This window comes from Notothenia coriiceps, unplaced genomic scaffold (genome assembly GCF_000735185.1).
Source record: "Notothenia coriiceps isolate Sejong01 unplaced genomic scaffold, NC01 NC01_scaffold00023520, whole genome shotgun sequence".
Taxonomy (NCBI): Eukaryota; Metazoa; Chordata; class Actinopteri; order Perciformes; family Nototheniidae; genus Notothenia; species Notothenia coriiceps.
Window position 1 is genome coordinate 189,634 of NW_011356221.1, and position 26,442 is coordinate 216,075.

The following is a 26,442-nucleotide window of genomic DNA, read 5'->3' on the forward strand; positions in this document are numbered from 1 at the left end:
TTACTGTGATATGAATGAAATACTTAGGAAAGATTATTGCCTTTTCTATCATCCTGCACCACCAGGCAGCATGTGTTTGCTCTAGTGTTGAACTGAGAGCTTGAATCTGAATTAAGGTCTGTGTAGGTGGGACTCTGTGTGACTGTGGCACTTTGGATAGATGGTTTCTATGGAGACAAAGGCCAGAAGAAACACTATAGGCTCATAGAGACATTTTGAATTGCAAATCACTGCGGGTAAAAGGAAGAAAGGTACACAGTTTTCCAAGATCAAATATTTTGTTTATTTTCAATCACATACATATACTATTTTTACATACACAGTTCCTTTAAAATGTTGTGTTTACAGTAACAGCTTTCAGTTTTTTTTTTCTTTTTCTTTTGCATTTGTTTTGACTTTATTTGAAACGCTATAGCCTGAAGCTTTGAGATCAGCGTGAAACGGATACAATTTCTTTTTTTTTTCAACCTGACAATGTCAAAAGAATGTTTCATTAAAACAGCACGGAGTAAAAGAAACAAGAGAGAAGGAATCGTAAAAGAATTTAAGAACAACGTCACCTGATTCAGATGAGCTTTACAGGGTTTCATCATCGTAGAGTTTCACATTTAAAGATTCCAAACATTTTAGCATCACCCGACCCTTCAGTACCTCCCTGTCTGAGTGCAATAGTGTTTATTGCATTGTTGGATAATTGTTATTTACAATATGACTTGAAAGAAAAGAGGTGAAAACTAAAAAGATGGGGGTCACAAGTACTTGGTCCAAAGATTTAATTTTGGCACAGCTGAGTACAAGATGTATTCTACTTTGTGGCTAAAATTTGGCAATAATATTAATGGCTGATTGACAGACAGCCATCTTTAGTACAAATAAATGGGGATACATTTGGCTAATCCTGAACCCATTATGTATCATTGAAAGCCCCTTGTGACCAGATTTGGAAGCAGGATTGGTGGTTGACATATTTCTAACTTCTAAAGATTGTGACTTAACATGAATACACACATGAATTACTTCCAAACACACACCAGTACCGACTCTCCATCGACATTCTTTGAAAGCAACCCTCAAAACCCTATTGAACGAAAAAAGTGAAAACGTGAACTGTGAAATAATCCGTCCAGATGTCATATCACATCTCCCATTTCAACCTTACAGACAGTTAGTGTTGAATGCTGGTTAATTTGAAATCACACACACACACACACACACACACACACACACACAGATGACAAAGCAGAGCAGCAATGACGTGAGTGAAAGAGTTTCTACATTCAGTGTTGACAAACCCAGCTGTTAGGATCAACTCTATTTCAGGCCCAAAAGCACCTTAATATCATAACAGAATTGTCTGGAGGGATGTCTTATAAAAAGATCACATTCAGAGAAAGAAAGAAAAACTATGCTTCAGTATTTGTACAACAGTACCGTGAGTATCTGTGGTGCACAGTAGGAGTAGACTCAAAACACTTTGACCCCTTTGTGAGAGATTATTTTTCAAAACACAAAGACATTTAAAGGTTTCACCCTGTTTTTTGAAAGATTGCCCTGGCCAGACCCTGACAGAAAGCTGAGCTAGCGTTAGCTTATTCTGGAGACGCTGCCCTCAGTCGCCCTGTTAGCTCTGTGAAGGTACCGCAAGTCTGTGTGTGGTTCACTGTACACAAGCCACAGGCAGGAGGAGAGTTAACAAAGTAGCCATTAGAAGTAACCTATATTATTTTGTGGGAGTGGTATTTAGACAGTGTATGTACAGTGACAGGGTCCTTTTAGGTGAACAAGAATGGAATTAGACTATCAAATGTTAAGAAGCGTATTAAACCAATAACTGACATGTCCACCTAAACAAGGCCATGACTGGGATTTCACTTTTATTCTTAATTAGTGTACATATGAGCCATTTAATTTCTGAATAACATGGTTATATTCATAAAAAGTCAATGGTGTTTTGGTGTTCTAGAAACGTGAAAGCAACCTTAAGTGTCTTAAACCTCATCTTTGTATTCTTTCAGTAACCCGATTGTCAAGAACCAATTCATTATTAAAAAGAGTTTGAGTAAATGTTGTGTAAAAACTAGCATTAGCATAGCCGTACAATCTGAAGACATTTCACACCACGTCACAGTAACTGCTAGAACACAAGGTCAAAGCGCCAACATTTGTCCAAAGAGTTTTTAATTTAAAAAAGTTTCCACCCAATTTGGTGGTTTAGGGATTAAGATTTTTAAGGCAGAAAAAGAAGAAGCAGAGGAAAAAATACCCAAAATAATATCATTTCTGTACTTGCAATGCTTCATTCCTAAAGGCACTTGCCATATTCAGGTTCCATCTATCTAAAATAAATAAATAAATAAATACATCCTAGAAATAATTAAGAAATAAAGTAGTCAACATAATTGTGTGGTAGCCTCTATCTAGTAGTTGTTTTACTTTAGGTGCAGGGAAATGACTTAACAAAATGATACATTGCTGAAAGGTTAACACTCAACGCCCGCCTTTAAACTACCCACTGTATCATTTGTATCTCTTTCTATGTTTCAGACAGTCAAATAAATAGGAATAGTCTCCATGTGGCGACACCACAGTGAAACAGACCAACCTCCAGCGCCCATGAGGGGTTAACTGTACACAATGACATGCATCCCATGGGGGGGTGGAGGGACCAATCATACACTTCCAGGAGAAATAAAAGGTTCATTACTCACAAAGCAGACTTTTTAAACCCCTTATGGGTTATTTCAAGAAGTCTGAACACAACCAACATTTTTTATTCCAGAGTGTACTGACCCTTTAAGTCCCAAACTCAGCCCTGACATTTAATAATGTCTCAATGGCTTGCCTATGGTTAACAAACACACACTTACACACACTCTTACTCACTCTTCCTATCCTGTGACCAGACCCCCCATGTCTGGAGTTAGTTTACATCGTATATAAACAAAAGTCTCTATACAGACTCATTTTAGCATACAGTGATATTAGCATTGTTTTAAATCTAGTCATGCAGGACTACAGCAATAAGCGGGGGCAACTGAGGTGGAGAGCAGTGATGTGGCAAGGTGCGCTAGTCAGAAAAAAACTCCCAGTGTACTGGCCGTCAGTCCCACTCTGTGTGCCCTTCAGCTGTACAGAATTACATTATTTACAAGTAGCGCAAGGGAGCGCCACTCTGGGTGAGAGCGACTACATATCCCTGCAGAATAACCACATAAAAACACACAAATCAGGCAACCTTACATGGGGGAAGTGTGGGTGGGGATGAGGGCCTTTAGAGGTTAAAATACAGCAGTGTCATTACACAAGGGTTGGATAGGGGGAAAGGGAGAAGGAGAATGTATTGTACAGTAGTGATGAGCAAAATGGCAGCCCACCTTGCCACAATGATTGGAGCATAAATGCTTTGGTAGGGAATCGGGAGACCAGCAGCCAGCCAGTATGCACTTTACAGTCGAAGCATTTTGGTCATTTTGTTTGGATGCCATATAGAAGATATGAGGGGTAATATAAGCAAAGCAACTAGAGGATCATTAACATACTTCAGTTTAAATACCACTGCTGTTTTTGAATGACAATGCACAGGCTTGAGATTTCATCATTTCAGATTCTGTATTTCCATAACCTTTGTTTTTAATATTCATTTTGATCTTTGCTCTTTTTTTGTTGTTGTATTTTCAGTTGGTCATTTCAGTTTGGAGTCCTTCACCTGCGGAAGAACATGGGGTTGCGCAGGCAGGCCGCTAGTCACCTGCAACACCCCAGGGGTCCTGCAGAGGTCTCCAGGCTGCTGTCAGTGTCTGAGGCCAGGGTCTGGTCGGTGGACATGGAGGAGATGTCGTTGATGGAGGAGGAGGGGGGGAGGCTCTCGCTGCTGTTCACGGCTGCACCTGTGCTGAGGGAATCAACGGCAGCAACGGGTTACAACGTTAAAGATTTTGTAAGTGCACACAGAGAAACGTTTTAGCTGAGATTGAGACACATGAACAACATCTGTGGGACACGACAATCACAGTGTCTATAATGAAGGGGAAAGTGAATCACAGGAAATGTCACCAAAGGCTGCAGTGATTCGGCAATCCAAAACAGTGAGCTTATGCTCATTGAAATGGCAGCTAAATAACTACTTATAGATATTGTTATATGTATCTTACATTAGATTGAGTCATCTGTTTTCCTGTTTTATTTTTGAAAATTCCTCAACCCGTTTGTATGTTTCTACTTCGACCTCCCCAGCTGTGTCTTGTCCTTGTGATTGGTCTTGCATGTATTTAAATTCATGTCTCTGTTTGGTGTTGTCAGATCCAGCTCTTTTTATTCCTGGACAACTTGCAATAAAGAATTCTGAGGTTTCATTAAGGACTCTTAGTTCAGTCACTTCAGATGCTATTCTGAATCTCTTTTTTTATTTTATTGCATAAACCCACTCTATCTGGACTCGATCTACAGAATTAATAAGGTACATTCATTTTTCATGTATAATTGGTGGTTTTACGGTTCAAATCATTTTTCAAAATGAAGGATCAGAGGGTGTCAATGAGTACCACTTCTTAGTGATTTTTTTTTTCTCTTTGATACGTTTATGTGGAAAGCAATGTTATAATGGGTAGTATGCTTTGCTGTAGGGGATAAAAAGCAAAGCCTGATTAAAAAGCATGATAATAGGGGTATTGCCAGTGTGAAGAAATCACTTAAACAACCTTTTATTTTGTGCACACAGTGCTGGCACACTGTAGGTCTGCTGTTTGTGTCTGGTAATTGCTTAATGGAGACTGGTGGGTACTCCAGCTGACCCAAAATAAAACAGAGAACAAAGCAGGATTTATGTCTGGCATTAATTCAAGAAGTCACTTCACTTGTACGTTTATTTACGGTAAATACATCAGAATTACCTGCCACTGTTACTATGCAGGTGCAGTATACGTTTAAATGTTATAAAACCACAATAGTAGAAGTTAGAAGGATTAGAAGATGAATTAAGCTTTTAAATCATAAACTCATTATGATTAATCATGGGGGGAACATTTGCCAAACTTTTGATGTGAGATTATAACTCTTGTGTTGTGCAGCCGCCATCTGCACTCAGTGAACTCAGTTTTTTTAAATGAAAGACTCATGATGATGATGATGATGATGATGATGGTGAATGTGTTAGATAATATACAAGGTGGCAAAGAGACAAAAGTGAAGTGTTAGTCTGGAAATACCTCTAAAAGCAATAATTACAGCATTAAATATGCTAAAATCTCCCACACACACTGCCTGAGGCACCATGTGTGCACTAAACTTGTTTTTCCTGCTGCAGTAAAACACTGTCTGCAGTTACTGCACTGTCTGCTGCATAGATACAGCACATACAGCCCATAATCTGCTACAGTCAGCATTAGACATAAGGCCTGCCTCGAGGCTTAATTACTGCCAAGTAAAAAAGAAAGACAGATGGAGTTCATGAGTCATGTTTAAAACAGGGTGGAGAAAAAGTAGTACATCAATGCTTTGAACCCTTAACTGACTATGAGGTCAATAGGCTCATATTTCCTTTGTACTATTTCAGCTTGAAGAAATGCAACAATCAATCAAAATGGCTATTATAATTCTACAAAAGTATTAGTTTATTTACTCTGGTTTGTTACAGTGAGAGTCTTTATTGTACTGTAATGTCGCAGTTACCTCTCATGGTCAGGAGATGTTACTATCTCTGCAGGATTGATCTGAAGCTTGCTTTTCTAATCTTTAAAATTCAACAGTTTTATTTTATTAATGAGAAATGGGTGTTGTTTCACCATAGCAATAAAGCTTTTTTCACAGTGACGTAGGGGTGGCCTGATACATGTGCTAACATGATTCCATACTGCCTCTCTGTGGTGAACTATGAAAACAGCACTTAATGTTCTTGCAGGACTTTTGCAGACAACAGGAGAATATAAAATGTCAGCTGCAGATGAGGACTGACATTTCCTGTGATAGACCCCAAAGGACCTAAATCTTAAGTCATGACATGTTATACATAAACCCAAAAACACTCAGTTAGTGCACACATAGCATAAATGAATATATATGATGAGGCAATTTTAGCAATTACTCATTAGCTGTCCACCAATACCATTTAACAAATTGTCACAAACAACATTTAACTTCAAAAAACAATGAGACGCAAAGGACAGAGACACATGGTCAACAACACAATGGGTTTCTCTAGTTTACAGATAACTCCAGTAAGGTTATATTAAATTAACTTACAGAGCGATTAGGGTTATGCACTGAGAGTACCTGAAGGTGAAGGCTGTCCCTTCACAACGCCATTCTTCGTTCTCTCCTCAAAGTTCATCACCTCTTTGTAAATGAGTTCTGCAGGAGAGCAAAGTTCGGAAAGGAAGTCATTAAACGTACAAAGTGATAGCACGCACTTTTGGTGATTTCCTGTTAGCCAGTATTGGACAGTAGATTAAAAACTGAATGTTGAGGTACTTTACTTAAGTTTCCTACTATAAACTTGTATTCTACATCAATACAGTGGCACATATTTGTATATACTGTATAGAAAAAATGGTCTACTCCTTTACCAGCTGCAACACTGAAGTGACACACATTAATTAACATTAATCAGTACTTTCCCTTTTTAACTTTAAGTATATTTTGTTGCTCATTCTTTTGTACTTTCACTTAAGTCAAAATCTCTGTTGATACACGATAAGTAAGTACACGTTTTGAGAACTTAGTCCACCACTGCTGCTATCTTACAGTATTTGGCTTTTGGTAAAATGATTTGAATAATTCTCACCTTTCCATTCATCAATGGAGTGTTCTCTTTCATCCAGCTGCTTGTCGTAGATCTGAGGTGGAGGCTAAACGTAGGAGAGTACAAACAGTTTAGTAAGTCAATCATCAAAAAATAATTTAACAGGAAATTCATATGGCTGATATCGTTGGATAACTCCAGGTAAAAGGTGAATAGAAAAACATCTAAGATACACTTTTATATAATACTGCATCAAATTTAGCAAAATGAAACATCTCTCCTTTAACTATGTATGTAAACAAAGTCATGGATTATGGAGAAAATAACTAAGAGGAAATAAACATTCTGATGAGCCTTAATCTCATGAAAATATAATAAGCATCATTTAAATATCACATGTGTCAAATTTATCAGATATTACAGAAAGATCAGAATGGAACATCAGACAGACAGGAAAATAAGCTTAGATTATCTGGTTGTCCAGCTAAAATGCCAATGTCCCTCTCCCGCAGGATTGTCATTTTATCTAAAAGACGAACATGCTGTCAGTCACCCCTCCTGACCCTCTCAGACTCTGACACCATAATCTCACTGCAGGTGACAGGACCACACACACACACCTGTCCGATGTGACCTTGGAGGGACAGTTTAATTCAGTAGCAGCAAAAGAGGCTTTCCTCATATTGTTCTCATTTTGTATTCGCTATAACATGTATATTCTTATTTATGATTTATTATTGAGAGCGCTGAACCAAATACGTCTCCTATAATATTCAGTCTTTAATCTTCATCAACAAAAGTCCCATTGATTTTTTTTCTTTTTCTTTGGATGTAGGCCGGTTGTTATTTACCATGGATATTTGGATGAGATCTCTGGCCTTCATCGGCAATAGGTGACATTAGAGAAAGGGAAAACAGCAGAAAATGTGTTGAAATGTCATTCACAGCCATACAATACATACCATATCAACTCTAACAACAATACCATCATGGAAAACCATCAAAAATGCAACAATGGACGAAGTGCACGGTTATGAAATCCACTAAATATGAACTACAATGAAGGTGTGTCATGTGGCGTTTCTTTACAATAGCTACTTTATTACAGTATGCTATTTAATGCTGAAATGAATCAGCTAGTTGGTGTATTGCTACAGAAATTGGTTTCTGTGCAACTTTATTGTGCAGATGGCTTTTTCCCAATCATACTAATGAGGCACCAACTGAACCAGAAACACCACCACTCTTACGCTACAAATCAGAACGCATTAATTTGCTCATTTACACTTAGCAGCGAAATAAATGTCTTTATCTAACAAGGAGCAAAACAAATCTATTCCCCTAAAGATTACAACTATTCAAAGTTCAAATAAAGTGTAAGTAACAGAGAAAAATGAAAATGAGATGTGGAGCAAAACTTTAAAGGTCACCTATTATGCATAAACATGTCTCCCCTCTGTGAAAAGAGATTCTGAAAATGTCAGGAAAAAGGATTCGCTCACTTTTTGTCCTGATCCATTTATATACATTTTCTATACAAGCCAACATATTGGCTAGAAAATTCTCTTGGTGTTCAGATAAGGTTAAGATGAACCTCTTTAGAAAGTATTGCACTCCTCTCTATACTGCCCCCTTGTGAGTCAAGTATAAGAAGGCGAGCCTCCGGAAGCTCCAGGTTGCATATAATGACTGTTTGCGTATACTGCTTCGAAAACCAAGATGGTGCAGTGCAAGTGAAATGTTCTGTAATGCACGAGTCAACACGTTCCATGCTCATTTGAGAAATCTGATGTACAAATTCATCTGTCGATTAAATGTTTCTCATAATGTTGTCATTATGCTACTTTCAAATCTGTGTTTCAGTACTGTACGATACCAGTCACCTCTGTGGAAACATTGATATAACTGCCTTTTTTAATTTATATTTGAGTGTTGTATGTTTGTCTTGTAATAATGGACCAAGAGTCTCTTTAAATAAAGATGATGATATAAAAACCTGTCTGAAAATGAGCTGATCAGATTTTGGCCACTTTATGATGTCATAACGATGTTTTGGGTTGTGTAACCATTAGCCAATCACCAACCAAGGTAACTAAGAGGCAAACACTTCAGAGACATGTTTTGTATATATCTGAGATCTATAATATATTGATGAAAACCAGTATAATAGGGGACCTTTAAAACCCAATCATAGATGCAGCAAATATCTCAATACAGAACAGACTGCGGAATACATTTGACATTTGTATAGTGAGTCACATGATCACTTTTGTCCGAAAAAGAGGAAAGTCATTATCAAATTTCGTTAATTTACAAAGTAAACAGTGCTGACCAACAGAAGATTGAGCTTGTGATGGTGTTCAATACACAGCTCTGCCAAAGGCCTACTCACCGCCTCCACCTCGGCTGGATCATACCACACGTTGATGTAGGGGTGCTGTAACGCGTCGTCCACGGATATCCTTTTAGAGGGGTCGATGATCAGCATCTTAGACAGCAGGTCTCTGGCCTGGCTAGCTGTTTTTGGGAAAGGAGACACATCAGTTTAAGTTCATGAAGCAAGAAAATATTCGTCTGTGCCACTTATTTGCCATGAAATTGGAGCACAATAAGGAAGGAAGGGAGGGAAAGAGAGAGAAATGTCAGGGATTAAAGAGAATAATTAACAACAGCAGTTTGTCAAAGGAAACCAGATCTCAGGAAGCCTCATTCACATGTGGATTAGCAGATAAACACCACATTTTTACGGAGGGAAAACTTTGGAAAGATAATTTTTTTAATATTTTTTCAGAAATAATGTGGGCAAAATGTATTATATGTATGCATCACAAAATAATTTGCAACACTTGACAGCCATCCAGATTTTTCTGTCAATTTTTTAGCTAATTAAAATTCAAGATTCTAGCTTGTCCCAAATACAAATCTAACATTTTCTAATACACGTATTAGAAAATGTTAGATTTGTTAGCCTGTGACAATTTGCATCAAGACCTACATTTTACATGTATGTAAAATGTAGGTCTTGATGCAAATTGTCACAGGCTAAAACTGAAATATTGTATGGAAACTGCTCCAACTGGGGTGTTCCTAGATGTAGTTTTATAAAAGTACCAGAATGTACAATAAACTGCATTCGTTTTTTTTTTTACATTTTGCTTCCCGACATGTAAAAATGCCATCAGCAGTCGCTCAGTCTCTCTCCCCTCAGGCCATCTGAGACTCATGTGAAATCGAGAACCCTTTAACCACACACCATCTCTCTCCTACACACACTGACCCCATTATAAATAGCTTTACAGCAGGACTGAAGAAACTGAACAGGAAAAGACAGATGAGCCGTGTGCAGTCGCTGCATTCTGCCTGAGCATCAACACGTCAATAACAAACGGATGGTAAGTCTGTAAAACGACTCCTCTATCGCTCTCCTTCCACCTCTCCTGACTCCTTATCTATCTTCTCTCGTGTCATACAGTACTTTCTGTCAGCCGCTGCCTCATGCAGTTCAAAAATAATCAAAGCCCTAAGGATGTCTGCCTCAGTTCCGACCTGTGACAGAACAAAACAGCAGCACTTCAACCCGGTCTCACACCCTCCCACAGTCCTATCTAGCTGCATTTCCTTTAACACTGTCACTCCAGCAGGGAGCAGCCAGAATACAAAAGTCATTCATGAGAATTCTACCAGACAGGAGCTTTGATGTGGGAACGGGGACACAGAAAAAGCTTATTTTGTTATCTCTCAATGGAGGGAATTTGCACTTTTGGGAAGAATGGTTGCACTTCTCGACTTAGAAGAAGACGATGTGGTTAACCCTCTGCATAAGATGCATAATATGAGTTTCAATGTAGAGGCCCAAAAGCGACATTTAAAATAAAAGTTTTTTGAGGGAACATTTTTATTCCCTATGCATGAAGTTTTCAAAACAGAGTCTACAACCTGCTCTGTGTACAACCCAGTCTCACGGCATTTCGTGTTATAGTCACGACATTTAATCTATTGATTCACCAACACGATTTTCCCCTTTTTTTCGTGTCACACAGAACGATTTAAAAAGCAATGTATTTCTATTGGTAGTATGTTTCGTGCCTGCACCATGTCTTTTTTATCCGTTCAGGTCTTGGAAAACCAGAAGCTGTGTGGTTCATAAAAACATGTTCTTACTCAATATCAAGCCACAATTATTGTTTTTATTTTAAATCGTATAATGTCGGACTTTTTTTGTCGTCTGTGAGGAAAAGAAATGGGGCTCAGAGCCTCAGAATACTGAAATCTGTATTATTTTAAATCTTTTTTTCCTTCTAATTTGTTATTATTTTCTAAATAACACATTGTTATTTACTCAACAATAACACACAATTATCCTTGTTTTTATTTATTTGTTTAATTCTATAATCTCTGGCTTTTTTGGCGTCCGTCAGGAACTGAATTTCAAAATAAAATAACCGGAAACAGATACACACCCAACTGATTACCCAAGATCCTCAGCTATGGTTGAAGATCAGTGATTGGATTGTTTAGCCGCAATGCACGTTGGGATATTGTGTTAATGCGTTATGAAATCCGGAAAAAATAAAATTTAAAAAGAAGAAAATAATACTTTATTCCGAGTGTGCTTGCTTTTCTCTTTGGAAGTCATCACATAACGGCATTGTAACACACGGTTCGGATGCATTAAATATTACACATCTGCCGTAGTTATTTATAGAGCCCTGATTAGAAGACTTCTAGACAAACTGGAAGAACTGCCACCGAAACTGAATACGTATATTATCATAAATATATCAGCAATTAAACAACATCTTCAATTTCTCTTCACACAATACGTCTCCTTGCAGTATCAACACTAATTCAGCTGACCTTTATATTTGATCCAATTGGTAAATAGGCTGTATTTACACCATAACGGTGCACAGCTGATAGAAAAGGACTTGTAGTTTTTAAAGATATTACTGATTTTCTTTGAATATAAGAATGTAAATATTGAGTTGAGAGAATAGTTACGTCAGGGGTTTTGGGTGATGGGAGACACATCTATGGAATCACAATTTCAATAGCTTACCATTAAATGAAGGATATACCTTTCTGTCTGTGATGTTTTACAAATCAGATATTAATGTATAGAAGTAAAACATGTGAAATAATATAGCAATATGCTGTAAGATTATGTGAAAACATGAATAAAACTACACATCTTCAGATGTTATACAGTACATAGATAAGTGTCCTACACTAATAATAAAAATGTATTATGGTATTGTATGCTGTGTGTACCTAGTGGTTAAATCACGTTATTGAATAATTTTTTTAATATGTTATATTTGATGAAAAAAATATTAAGAGTACATACTTTCATAGGGGGAAAGTATGTACTCTTAATATTTTTTTTGGAATATAATAAATCAAGAAGATACTGTAAGTGATCTCTACAATAAAACAGTTTAGTGCCGGATGTACAAAGATATTAATATAATGATGTGCAAAACAGAAAAACGAATTAACCTTTATTTAAACATTAAAGAATACTTTAAGCTAAAGTCCAGTCGAGTCCAGTTTTGGATATTCGTGGTTTTGTTCCATTTAAAAGAGCTGTTTGACGCTCAACGTAACCTTGGCGCACTGCCACTCCAACATCCAATCCCAGGGCTTGAAGATTAATCACAGGGTTTGTCAAGCAGCGGGACTGAAGTACCAAACGATAGCTGAGGATTATGGGTAGTGTAGTGTCTTCGGCCATCCTAAACTCCGAAATGTTTTTCGGATTTCATATCGCATTAACACCATATCCCTACGTGCATTGCGGCTAAAACATCCAATTACCAAGCTTAAACCATAGCTGAGGATCTTGGGTAATCAGTTCAGTGGGTGTGTATCGCAATGTTCCTTGAAATTTCCCATATAGGCCTACGTCTGTTTCCGGTTATTTTATTTAGAAATTCAGTTCCTGACGGACGCCAAAAAAGCCCGTGATTATAGAATTAAACAAATAAATAAAAACAAGGATAATTGTGTGTTATTGTTGAGTAAATAACAGTGTGTTATTTAGAAAAGAATAACAAATTTGAAGGAAAAAAAGGATAAAAAAAATACAGATTTCAGTGTTCTGAGGCTCTGAACCCCATTTATTTTCCGCACGGACAGCAAAAAAAGTCAGACATTATATGATTTAAAATAAAAACAATAATCGTGGCTTGATATTGAGTAAGAACATGATTTTATGAACCCCACAGCTTCCGGTCTTCCAAGACCCGACCGGACAAATATATGTGTTGCAGGCACGAAACACACTACCAATAGAAATACATTGCTTTTAAAATTGTTCTGTGTGACACGAAAAAAAGGGGGAAATCGTGTCGAATCGATTAAATGTCGTGACTATAACACGAAATGCCGTGAGACTGGGTTGCTGTGTAACCGTACAGGTGTGCTTTAAGATAAAGGCTAACGTTAGCATTGATGATGCTACACTAACCGTAGAGCTGTGCTTTAAGAGGCTAACATTAGCATTGGTGCTACACTAACCATACAGCTGTACTTTAAGATGAAAGCTAACATGATGTTTTGCAGGTGTTTAGGTTTAGCATGTGAAAGATCTTAGTGTTTAGCATGTGGAAGATCTTAGTGTTTAGCATGTGGAAGATCTTAGTGTTTAGCATGTGGAAGATCTTACGTGTTAGCATGCTCAAATATGCTAATTAGCAGTTACGATAAGGTATGGCTAGGGCGGGAATTTACATTTCAGTCATAAACCGAAGTTTTGGTTGAATTTATATGCTGACCTTATGACCCGTTCATAGATAGATAAATAGATAGACAAATAGATAGATAGATAGATAGATAGATAGATAGATAGATAGATAGATAGATAGATACGTAGATAGATGGATAGAGATGTGCTATAAAGTGCTGCTCTAATTTATTGAAACATTAAATGGACTGGCATTATATTTCTGTTATAATTTATAGCAGGCCATTGTGATTTTAACAGGCCTGCCCATGCGTGGTGTAAGCAGTAAAACGTGCTTTCACAGTTCCCCTGCTAGAACATAACTGTGTCCCTCACATGATGATTTTGTGTAAATGTTACTATGTCCTATATGGGAGATAAACTTTACATCTTATGTGCTAGGGCTTCAGTAGTTAACAAATATTTGGCATCATAAAAAATCCTACGAGTGATTTTACGATGTATGTTATTTCTTTCTATGGTGAACTCCTCCAGTTAAAATAATTGCATATAATGCAAAATAATTCAATACAAATAATCAAACAAATTGATTAAAATTACATGCATGACAATACATGATAAACATATCAATGCAATCTGATAAAATGGTTAGAATACAATTGATTTATGACATTTCTCACCTTTGAGTTTGTTGTTCTCAGAGTCAGCAGGGAAAAGGCAATCGGGGAAGAGCTTGGGAAAGGTGAGACCTGCATATTTTGGCCGGTTCTCGACGTAGTTCCTCACTGTGGGCTGGAGCTTCTTCATGAACTCTGGTAGTGGTGTTCCCAGCTGCTCGATCACCTTGTTCCACTGGTCGATGTCTGGTGTGGGTCAGGGTTAAGGGAAGCACACATGGGAGACGCACTATCCTGTACTCCTCAGTGTCCACTCGGGTAAAACCTTCCACACAATACTACAGAATATAAATTTAGAAACAAACACTAATATTTAGATTTTCTCAAATGTTGAAATTATGGACTTGTGATAATGGAAATGGTGTGTTCAAATCAAATGTAAACACATAAATATAAAACTAAGTATCATCAGCAAAAATACGAGTTAGACAAACCTAAAAGCATGATCATCAGGTTCCACTAAGTATTTTTGTCAGATTACAAAACAGTCCTATCCAACCCTCAGACAAGCATCCATAGAAATTGACAAAAATATGCAGTTTTTCTTATTGAATTAAGGAAATTGTAGGCTTTAGTGTGTTTCAAGCAATGTTTACTGCAACTCAAATCCAGCTCCAGTGAGACATTAGTTTGTGTCTTGATGAAAATACTTTGTCTATATTTCCCTACCTAAAAATAAAAACGTAGTCAGATAACAATTATTCTGCTTATGAACCTCCTGACCACAATATATACAGTGTGAGTTTTAATTAATAAGAGCCATGTAGCATGTGGCTGTGTTCTCTGGGGAGTGTCGGATTGGGTTTCCCCTCCTTTCTGGAAGCAAATACTTCCTCTCTTACTCCAAATGACCCGCTCCCCTCTCCTGGTTCTCACACAGGCTGCCAGAGGAGGCAGGGAGCTGCCAGAGCGACCAGAGATCCCCGCTACTTCATCTTGCTGGAACGACACCTCCTTTTTGTCTCCATTGCAAATTGGCCATGATCCACCAAGTGCTCAGAGAGACAATTATTTTTCATCCACCAAGGTTCTATCCATGGCTCTTTAGCAAGTTGCTGGATAAAGCTGTCCCGATAACTTCTGTTGGATGATAAATTGTCCCGGATATAATTGTAATAAATGATACTATTCTCCTTTTATGATCATTGTATGCCACTGATATATGTTAATATAATAGCACAATTCTAAGTCAAATCAAGTCTCAGGCTCTGTTAACAAAAATCTACAAAATCTGCGCCCCAGTCATATAATGGTAGTGAAACATCTGCTAATTGCAACAACACCCTCAAACATAAGTGATGATATCGAGTTCTGAAAACATTATGAAGACCTTTTGTCTTATTCCAGCTAGAGGTGTATCTCCTCAGCATGTCGTTGCCAAAAAGCATGACGCTCCACTCTGTGTGCTTTTAATCACTGGATTCAGGACATCACAACCTGCTCTCAAGTAACTGCTGTTTTTTTACATGATATTCAGGTTTACATGATAAACAGAGAGAGGGAGTGGGGAAGGTCAGAAGGATACGGTCCGTCCCAGGGAACAGCACTGTCCCTCTTATCACCTCTCCAAAGATGCAGCCGACTGACCACATGTCCACTGGGGTCGCACACACACACACCAACACACAGGTACATGCACAAGCAAACACACACACACATGCTCGCATTACCGTCATCTATTAAAAATCACATAACACTTCTACCTCCTACACTTGTTAAAAACAAAACCAATTCCCAAATGTTTATCCTGTATGCCTGTGTCTATTTTTCCTGTGAAACGTGAAGATTTTGTTGATGACTCATCTTGAGCTCATTGGGTGTTAAATCAATTTATCCCGTCAAATTAGATTTGGAGAGGGGTCCACCTGTAATTTTTGTTTTACTGAGATATACACCATTACAGAAGCTACTGTAGAGACAACCTAACTTCCATTTTACTACATGACACTTTATAAAGTAATGACAAATAAAAGTGCAATCATTCCTAAATGAAGATATGCAGTACATGTCATCACATGTCACACCAGTATTTCCTTTCTATATTTATGCGACATGTAAGCCAAACAGAGCATTTTGTTTATCATCAATCCTTAGCTGCCTATTTAACACACTGTTTTACTAAATGGCCTTTGAACACAGAGTCACCCTTTGGCTCGCTGTGCTGTGACCTGCGACAGGCGGCTTTTCTTTATCATCATTTGAAAGGTAGGTTCCGATAACTTCAGCCAGGTCAATACTTAAAGTCGAATAGTCCATGAAGTGAATTAAGATGAGCAACGACGGGGTACCAGTCCAGAAACTAATCTATAAGCAACATATTAACAAAAGCCATTGACGTACAGTAAGAAAGGATGAAGAGTTAGGTGATAAGAGTTCCAGAGACAGAAGGAGGGAGATAGTGCTGAGCTCATTGCAGGGGTTTTCTAGTTCTCCAGAGCATTAATCTTTCAGGGAGTGCACACTCAGGGATGGAGAGACAGCAGTATTAGGCACAAGCATCTGCAGACACACACAGCTTATCTGCCGCTTAGCATTTACAGTGCAATCCTCTTTTAACCAATGAGGTAGGAGATATTTTACATGTTCGTTATTGTCAACGAATCCAATGGAAACACTAAAGTCCTTTATACATTATTTCTACCTTGTAAAATCTGTATTAAGACTTTACCATCATGGCATTTGTCTCATTTGTTTAGCTAACACGCTAATAGTCAACCTTTCAACTTTCCTCACACCACCAATCAGTTCGATTAAGCTGCTACTAACAGTTGCTCAAAATGAATACATAATCCTTCATTATTAATTTACTGAATTTGTAATAACTGTGTCTGACTCACATGTGTGGGCACACTCAGATGGCAAGATGTAATTCACATGTGCACACACGTGCACAAACTCAGCAGGGGGACTTTTGATCCATATCCATCCTAATGAAAGAAGTAATCTGAAGGATGCAATCACAGCCCCTCGCTGCAGTAGGACACACCGGGTGTCCCTCACAGAAACACTCTAAATAGCCAACACTTAAATATTTAGAGAAAGGGCTCCATATTTTTGAACTGAGAACAATTATATATGATGCTTGTGTTAGGGTCTTCTTGCAGGTTAAATTAAAAGTGTTAAAAGAGGTTCAGTGGACATTTTAATGGAGATTTGTTATAAAGGCAGCAACATTATTTAGTTCACCTCATTAACATACAGGGAAAATTAGTAATGTAATGTAAAATAATGGAACTAAAGCAAAAGATTACCATGTGAAGCATGTCACAGTGTATGAAATAAATATCTACATATATCATAGGAATAAATGTCAACCTGGTTTTATTCCCTTTATTTTAAGCTCTCCAATCAATTGACTTTAAGAGTGTTTCAATTGGCAGATCTTGAGTCGTACACTTGCAACCCATGAGTTCTACAATAAAAACAAAGAGTGATCCAATTAATTCTCTATTATATACAGCAGGCAGTAACCTAAAAACAGAAATGGTGTTACCATTAGATAACAAGGATACAGTCCCGCCCAGGGAAGAGGATTTTGTGGCGCACCATTTCTCCCATAATGCACCCCACCGACCATAAATCCACTGCACGAAAAGAGGTGACAGTAAGACGAAGTGGGAACAAAAGAAAAGAGAGGAAGGCAAAGGTTAGTGTTGGACACATTAAGCTTTCTGGGAGAAGCAACAGTAAGTAGCCGCCATTCAGCGAAGGAGAAATAATTAGTCAGAAGCTGGTTACATAGAGACAAACTCAAATGAGAAAAGTAATAGACAGAGAGCAGAAGAGGAGAATGACTAACTAGCGGCAGGAAAATCAGAGCTTGGGAGCTTACAGACTTCTATGCGTTGGAGGAAAGCTGCTAATGAGTCATAGCTTAGTCTGATATTCAACCACATGTCTGCTGTTCTAGAGGCTTTTAATCAGTGATTCGCTGCCAACACCTCATTTCATTTAAGTTCTTTTGTAAATTTCGCGGCTTAGGATTTGTTTGTCAATTTGAATAAGAAACATACATGTGAGATCCTGAATGGCTTTTGATAAAAGACAAACAAACATGATGTTCATATACTGTAAGCTTCAATAAAGTCTTTTAGTGAGGTAGTGTATCAGCAAATATTGCTAGTGCTATCCTTTCAATATTTCTGAATTTCATCCACTCATTCACGATGAATGCTCACCGTTCTCTTTGTATCCCATGCCCAGGATCACCTCTGGGGCTCTGTAGTATCTGGTCACCACATAGGGGGTCATCATGAAGCTGGTGCCTGCGGTCCTGGCCAAACCAAAGTCCAGGATCTTCAGGGTGCAGTCTGACTTCACCACTATATTGCTTGGTTTGAGATCCTAAAGATGGGAATAGACTGATTTGAGAAAAACTGTGTATACATAGGTCATTTACTAACCTTATATTCATAGACAGGTTTGAATTATTACTGTTATTTGACTTGGTTATTTGAAGGAGTATTGCAGGAGTATTGCATGTGGTTTAAAAACATAAGTAGTATTAACAGCTATGTTTGTTTTTGTTATTAATCTATTAAAGGGGCAATACATGTAATCATTGTTACATTTGATTACATTTATATTGTCACTGAAGACCAAAGCACAGGGGGGGGAAACCCTGTTTCCACTGTGCCACCTTATCCAAAGTGATGGCTACTGATGTTACATTTAACATTTTTACCCAGAAACTTGTAAAAAAAAAACATATTAAAGAGTTAAACAATTGAATGGAGGTGTCTTGCTCTCCTACCCTGTGAATGATGCCGGCTGAATGCAGGTGTTTGATTCCACACAGCATCTGGTAGAGCAGGTAGGACATTCTCTCGTGGTCAAGCTCCATCTGAATCACCTGGCACAAGTTGGCATCCATCAGCTCCATCACTAGGTACCTGGGAAACAGATTTCATGAATTTATTTGTTTGTTTATGGACCTAACAGGTGAGTGACTGATCAGTTATTTCACAAGTTATCCTTTAACTTAAATCATTTGAATTATAGCTCTAAGTGAAATTGATAAACTGAGCATTTATTTACCAAATCTGGTGCCACAAAGACAAATGTGTAGTTCTGTTTACAGAGACATTGTTCTAAACTCTAACACAATCTCTTGTGTCATTCATTATGTGAACAGGACACCTCTATCAGCCTCTGGTTACTCCTACAGTACTTTCACTCCAGAGGTTATGTTCCAACAACTGCAGGTGTGAAGGGGCAATGAGCACATCAGTCCCTTTCTACTCTCTGTAATTTGAGTAACAATATGACAGGAACATAGGCATCTTTTCTTTTCCTGTGACATGGAAATATAATCACGCATGGAAGGATTTAGTATACTCACACATCCTGGAAGTCCTCTAATGATTTCTGTTGTGTGAAGACATTTAATAAACTGATGATCTGAAAGAGAGAAGAGCATGGAGAGGATCACCGTAAAGCACTTTCAGTAAATGTACAAAATCGAAGTTAGCAGGGAATGTGGAGACAAGTATTAAAGACCCTGAAGAAGGACACTGCTGAGTAAGAGATAGACCGAAGAAGTGAATTGGAACAAAAGAGTGGGGATAAATGTGTAGGAGGGGGAGAAGACAAAAAGAAAAGAGATTACATTCTTGCCTTGGAGAGCTCTCTGTTCCACTCTCCTGCCAATTTGGTACATTTCTGGAGGCATCAAATTTAACACGGTCGTAATGTTGCAGTCTCTTGTCTCAGTTTTGTGGCGAAGGGATTTATCAAGAACCAAAAATAGACACTGAGTGGGGTATAGTCTAAAACTGTGCCTCATCCTGACAATAGAGACATTGCCATTCCTCCCTATCCCCATTACCCCTCAGCTGAATCACTTACATTTTTGTGATTGACACATTTCATGAGCACCAATTCCCGGTAGGCCCTCTTTGCGTGGGTCTGGTTCTGGAAGGGTCTGCTCAGCTTCTTGATGGCTACATTTCTGTCCAGGACAGCATCGTAGCCCGCACTGCAGAAGAGATAAAATAGAGGACAATGGAACCATTTTCCTTTTGTGTTTATGGTTGGATGAATCACAATACTGTGACAATCCACTCGGAATGTCATTGGACACAAACAAAATAATTATTTTTGACAGCTCCAACAACAACAAAAGACTGATGATTTGTTTAAACAATATTTTTTCTGCGGTATGGTCTTGTCAGTAACAGATAAACCTAAAAGGGGACCTATCATGCAAAATGCACCTTTGTACGTCTTTTATACATGAATATGTGTCCCCGGTGTGTCAGGGAACTCACCAAGTGTCAGAAAACACAACCCTCTCTCTTTTCCTCCATACCCAAATCTCTAAAAACGGGGCTGCAACGGATCTGATACAGACTGATCCAGATTTGAAATTGTTCTGACGTCAGAAACGAGGTGCTCCGCCTATATGGGCAACTCTCCACCTATCAGGAGAATGAGAGGTTGCGTGGCATGGTAACAGCATGGTAACAGCATGGTAACATGACGCTCGTGCCTCGCCCCCCTCCTTTGCATGGGGGCGTGGTCAGCTGCAGCTCATTTTTCCACAGAATCAGCCCTTTTGAAGACAGGGCGGAATAGAGCAAATAGAGCGAAATGAGGCATGGCTAAAATGCATGATCTGTTTGTTATTTTGAAAAAAAAACTTCACAGACATGTTTTATATAGGTATGGCCCTACAATATATTATTCAAATATAGCATGATAGGTCCACTTTAAAATCAGGTTCAATGTGGCTGATAGGCTGTTATGAGCAAAAAAACACAACAATTTTTTTAGCGATTAAAAAACAGTTCTAGCAAAAGTCGTGGTAGTCGTAAGTCATGGTAGTTAAACAATGTGTGGTGTAAAACGCTGCAGCGTGAATGCAAGCAGCCGTAAAAAACCCAGGAAGTCACTGTGATCTGCCAAGAAATAGTGACTTTGGACCGAGCTGGGCTAGCTGCTCCCAGCTAAATTAAACGCCACAAACTTTAAATGTAATATACAGATAAGAGAGGAGTATAACTGTTATCATAGTACAACCTTCTGACATTTGTATTGTTTTGTGCAAATTAAATGTGTTGATTTCCTAGAGAGCTGGTGTGCATAATTGTTATATTTGGACACAGCCAAGCTAACTACTAAGCCCTGTTTCCAGTCTTTATTATAAAACTAAGATAACCAGCTACTGGCAGAGGCTTACAGCACAGATTGAAAAATGGCATTGATCTTCTCATCTAATTCTTAGCGTTAAAGCAGATAAGAGGATTTCCAAAAATGTAAAACCATTCCTTTAATTCCAGGTACAACCATTAAAATGCTACCATAAAACCCGACTATACTTCTAATTATCAGCATGAAATATCAGATTACACTTGATTATAATATGAAAACATGATTGATGCTGTTGTATTAAGAACAATGAAGAGTACACTGCAGTGAAACAAAGGAGGACACTTTAGATGGTTTCTTTTTCCACATACTGGCTCAACCCATTTTGGAGGTTATTACTGCAAAGTGAATTTTTTGCAGACTCGACACAATCCCAGCCCCTGGGAACATTTGGGATTTTGTCTCCGAGTGTAAAGGCATGTTTGCTTTCAATGAAAAGTAGTACCATGACAGAAAAAACCACAATAAAGATGCCATTCACATCACATTCTCAGCTGAATCTTAAACTGACACACATTGACTCTCAGTGCAGTATGCAGGCTCACTGCATCAAGTCGACGCTGTGTGTGTGGGTTTGTGGATGGATGGGATACAAGTATGGTTCATCATGTCTCTGGAGACTGCAGGCCAGGGATGTTGTGTGACCATGGAAACAGTGAATCCTTCATAAAAGCATTGATCCAATAGGGATTGGGGCCTGTCATCACTTTTCTTGCTGAATGAAAGATGATGTCATGACAAGCTAAACCACGTAAAGCCTTCATCCCTCTTAAGATTGCTTGGAAAGCTCAGTCTGACCGAGTGCAAAAGTCATAAGGGCAGAGATGTGCACAGATTGGTGAAAGTGTAACGTCATTACCATGTTCTCAGGCTTTAAGGGGCAAGAACCCCCTGATTGCATGAGAAAAAGCAGAATTACTCACTCTCTGCTTTTTTATATTCTAATTTACATACAAGCTGTTGTGCGGCACATGTATGTTGGTAGAACAACTGTTTAAATCAGACAGATGTTCATGTAGATGAGATTATGACATCCACTCTGACAATAATGCACAGTTGGCAAGTCGCTCTAATTATGTTATCATCCTGTCATAATAAAATCATTCCTCTAACATTAATATACATGTCACTGCTTTGTGCTATACTGTTGACACAGATGAGATCATTTCAATGTGTGTCACATTTGATCTCTATATCCAGAATAACATTACATAATTATTTGGGGGTTTTATGCGGTTTGGATCGTGGTAATGCCGTCACCAGATGACACCGGATGACAGCTGTAGGCAGGGCCAAGCGGAGCAGGTTAAATTAGATTTGCACTTTCTCCCTGCCATCCATCTCTACAATATCCTTCAAATGGGCACAATCCCAGCATTAGCAGTAACAGCCTGCTTTGGAGCGGAAGGAGAGAAGGACTGAGGGCATGGGAAGCAAAGGAAGGACAATAAAAGAGAGCGAGTGGAGGGCAAGGGGGTTTAGACTGTTGAGAGCAGCAATTCTTCAAACACCATATAAGAAAGGAAGATATAAAACATGTCAACTTGGCTCATCCCAGGGAGCATCTCTGAGGGACGTATATCAACACAGTGACACGGAATTAACATAAATACAACTTATAATAAATATGGATTTGTTCGGTCACTTGACAAAGACTGTGAGATGCATTCCTTTAAGTGGAGACTTGGCAGTGGTACGCTGCATTCTGACAGGGCATGTGAGATGAATTACAATGAATATGAGCTCTCTGCAATCCGGATTAAGGATTCACCCATTCTGTAAAACCGCTATAGCCGACGCATCCTTATTCTATCCAACATTTATCATCAGCTCATTGCACCGGAAAGAGAATGAGCCTATAGTCAATCCAAATTGTGTGGCCAACCACTTCACATGTGAGACTACATTTTGCCAAAAATCCTGATTCAATTAATAAATATAGTCATTTTTGTAGTTTTTCTCATGTAATATTTTAAAGCTTCTACTGATAAACAATGCTCATATTTTGACACTTTCTTAATAAAGAAGCAATAATGGTCCTTCATTTGCACTACATTTTGTTGTTTGCTTTTACATTTCCATCCTTCTTACCTTCTAAAGTCTAATATAAAATACATTCATAAACTATTTAATTGGTATAATAGGAAGACACAGGTACGCTTCTCAGTTAGCTGTGACAAAATGTCAGTCACTTGCAAATACATTTCTCCAAAATTAGAGGAGGAAGATCTTTTACTCATTACTTGCCACAATTGATCCTTATTTGTTTAGGGACACAAACATGTGTATACGTAATCACGCTCTGGTTTAGTTAAAGCTTAATCAATACTTAATTACCCATGTTTTCACAGAAACAATAGTAAATGTTGACAAAGTTTAAAAGAAAATTGTCATCGGATCATTATCTTAGATATTCCTATTCACCTGCATCACAAATACATTAATAATTGAAGTTTATTTGTTCTTTTAAAGCAAACTCTATCTGTTTGCCAGGCTTAATGTTTGGCTGATCACAACAATTCTGTCAAAATGGATCCCAAGGCTGCATGCTGTGCAGATGTTATGTTTGGTCATGCATAATGGAGACACAGCAGGATGTTGTAGAGCACTGAAGAGCACTGACTTTCTGATTGCCCAATTAAATAAAAAAAGTAAAATTTATTTTTTCAGCCCTTTACTCACACAACAGTGGAAACAGTAAGCAGTGATTATCCTCCCTTAACAATCTCCCACAGCAATAAACGACAACACAATTAGAAAAACAACAACCAGCTAAATGAGATAATCACACATTGAATACTAATTAAAAAACACATCAAATAGCATGATATGATGTATCAGAGGACATTAAGGTAACACACTGTTGAGCACTTACCAGACGATTCCCTGAGCTCCAGAGCCGATGGGCTTTAAATTCTGGTAACGTTTTAAAACTGTGAAGGTGGAGTCTCCCACTTCCACACTGTAGAACTGGTTGTCCACTTTGCTTTTGCTCATCTTGTAATGTTGGGCGATATATGACACATCCACTTGTTTTCCAAAACCCTGCATAAATAAAACACAACAAAAAAAGATGTTGTTAGTTATGTTATAGAAGATTTATGTGTTTACTTACCTGGCAAGCAAAACATCTGCAATAACAGTAACAGTAAAAGGTCATTCTTATTGTGCATTTTATGTCAATAAATTATTATTTTAAAAATCAGCATCCAAAACTCAATCAATGTGTATCTAGCTGCTTCTATAATATTGACTCTTTCTTTTGCTTTAAATGTGTGTATATTGGTATTTAAGTGTGTGTTTGGGGATATTTGGTTAACGGGGAAGGTAGAATAAACAGGACAGGACACACAGTACAGCCAGTTTACACTGTCTCCATGCAGAAATGTAAACTCTACATGTTATGACATTAGTGGCACTAACTGTATTCACCAGACGGAGGACATTATTATTTCATAAATCTGCACACAATAATAATCAGGCTGTAATTACTTGGGCAGAGGAGTGGAACAAACGGTGCCACAACAAAAAACTATCAGTTAATTACAGACTTAGTAATTACAACACTGCTCACAAACAAAACAAAGCTGTGTGTATTACTGTGTATTACTGAGGGGCACACGTTTGAAATACTTCCTTGAAATGTAATGAAAAATTTATATATTTGATTTAATACATTTTTATTGAACATTGCCAGCATGGTATCCAATCCTCTGATCTGGTTATTTCAATACATGCAGCCCTTGCTATATAGCCATCTATAGTGGCTATTAAACATGTACTCATGCACGTGTAGAACAGACATCACATGCCAAGTCAATAATTTTGGCTAAAGCGAAATAGCCTGTAGCCAAATATGCAGTTCTCACACATGCAGACTTGTGATATAAAGTCATTGTAAGGAAATTAAACCCGTAGGAGTTTCACATTTAAAAGGAGACAGGCGCTTAAGCTTCAGCTAGGAAGCCTCTTCATTATTTTGTCTTTCAGTGGCAGATAAACCCTTTTATTCTTAGCTTGTCGTGAATTCATTTTTAACACCATAAGGCTACAAACTAAAAATGTTTTTGCCGCAAGCTATTTAAACAATAGCTCTCTTTTAATGAGTTGAAATCATTTTGAGCTTCAGGGTTATCCACCGTTATATCTTTACTGTTGAATACATGTTGTTAAAAACATCTTTACTCAAACGGATATCTCAATTCTAAATACAGAAACACAACAATACCACAACATACAGAACAATGAAGGGGAAATGGAAGTGAATGAGTACTGTACCTTGTTTACCTGTAAGGAACACACACCTGACAAAAGGCTATCTTCACATCCAGGATTGGTTGGCTGCAGTTGTATAAGAAATGTCTGCTCATAAATACCTGTAACACACAAATAGAGGAGAGCCAGAGTCAGGGAGTGAGTCATGCGGACATTGGTTGCACAAATGTACAATATGTAGCCTGCAATTTGATCAGAAGGAATGAAACTGATGATCCTAAATATAAAGTGTACTGATGGTACATTCAATCACATCTGGATTGATCTTTTATTGCTGACAACAACAACAACAACAACAACAACAACAACAACAACAACACAACAACAACACACAACAACAACAACACATAATATATAAATCATAAGAAATCAGTTTGATTTATCATGCTTAGTCGAGCATTGTGCACAGTAATGGAATATTTGTTTGGGCCCTTGTTCTTCCATCGCTCCTGATGTTTTCTCTCTACTCCGTCCCATTCATTCTCAATCAAAGATAGAAAAACAACATGTTGTCCCTACCCACTCCTCTATTAACAAGAATAGACCAATATGATCGATTCTTCATCAGAGTACAATGCACCACAATGACCAATGTCTTTGTGTTTCAAGGTACCGGTTTGACGTGAGTTGAAAAAAGACCTGAATACAGATGGTGTTGCCGCGTAGAAAGACAGTAAGGTTGTGGGTGTTAATGACTGACTGGCACGCTGAAGCCTTATATTTCTGCTATCCCTCTTTATGTGCACAAGGCTGATATCATAACAGCACGTCAACACTTTTTGGGTCAGATTGTATAGCACCTTTTGACTTTCTTATAAATCTTTAACTTTCAGCTTTAAAGCTAATTATTTTGCTAAAAAGGTTGGAACCTTAAAACCGATTAATCCCTTAGTGCACACACGTGTAAATGTCCTCAGTGT

General features: G+C 38.0%; 1 protein-coding gene across 7 annotated transcripts in view; it reads right to left on the reverse strand.

Annotated features, from left to right (window-relative positions):
* Positions 1–259: 259 nt before the first annotated feature.
* mapk10 (mitogen-activated protein kinase 10) overlaps positions 260–26,442 on the reverse strand; it is a 35,059-nt gene continuing 8,876 nt past the window's right edge. The window contains exons 2-14 of one of the 7 annotated variants that reach the window (XM_010781650.1): positions 25,552–25,623; positions 24,123–24,292; positions 19,946–20,075; positions 19,440–19,498; positions 18,852–18,990; positions 18,277–18,442; positions 15,624–15,695; positions 14,102–14,284; positions 9,129–9,253; positions 7,588–7,614; positions 6,779–6,842; positions 6,268–6,345; positions 260–3,887 (exon numbers count right to left, since the gene is read on the reverse strand). In XM_010781650.1, the coding sequence (XP_010779952.1) occupies positions 3,745–3,887; positions 6,268–6,345; positions 6,779–6,842; positions 7,588–7,614; positions 9,129–9,253; positions 14,102–14,284; positions 15,624–15,695; positions 18,277–18,442; positions 18,852–18,990; positions 19,440–19,498; positions 19,946–20,075; positions 24,123–24,292; positions 25,552–25,623 (1,428 nt within the window). In that variant the 3' untranslated portion in view covers positions 260–3,744. Of the gene's footprint in view, positions 3,888–6,237; positions 6,346–6,778; positions 6,843–7,587; positions 7,615–9,128; positions 9,254–14,101; positions 14,285–15,623; positions 15,696–17,610; positions 17,683–18,276; positions 18,443–18,851; positions 18,991–19,439; positions 19,499–19,945; positions 20,076–24,122; positions 24,293–25,525; positions 25,624–26,442 lie in introns of all 7 variants that reach the window. The other 6 variants (XM_010781649.1, XM_010781654.1, XM_010781653.1 and 3 more) reach the window with 6 other exon arrangements.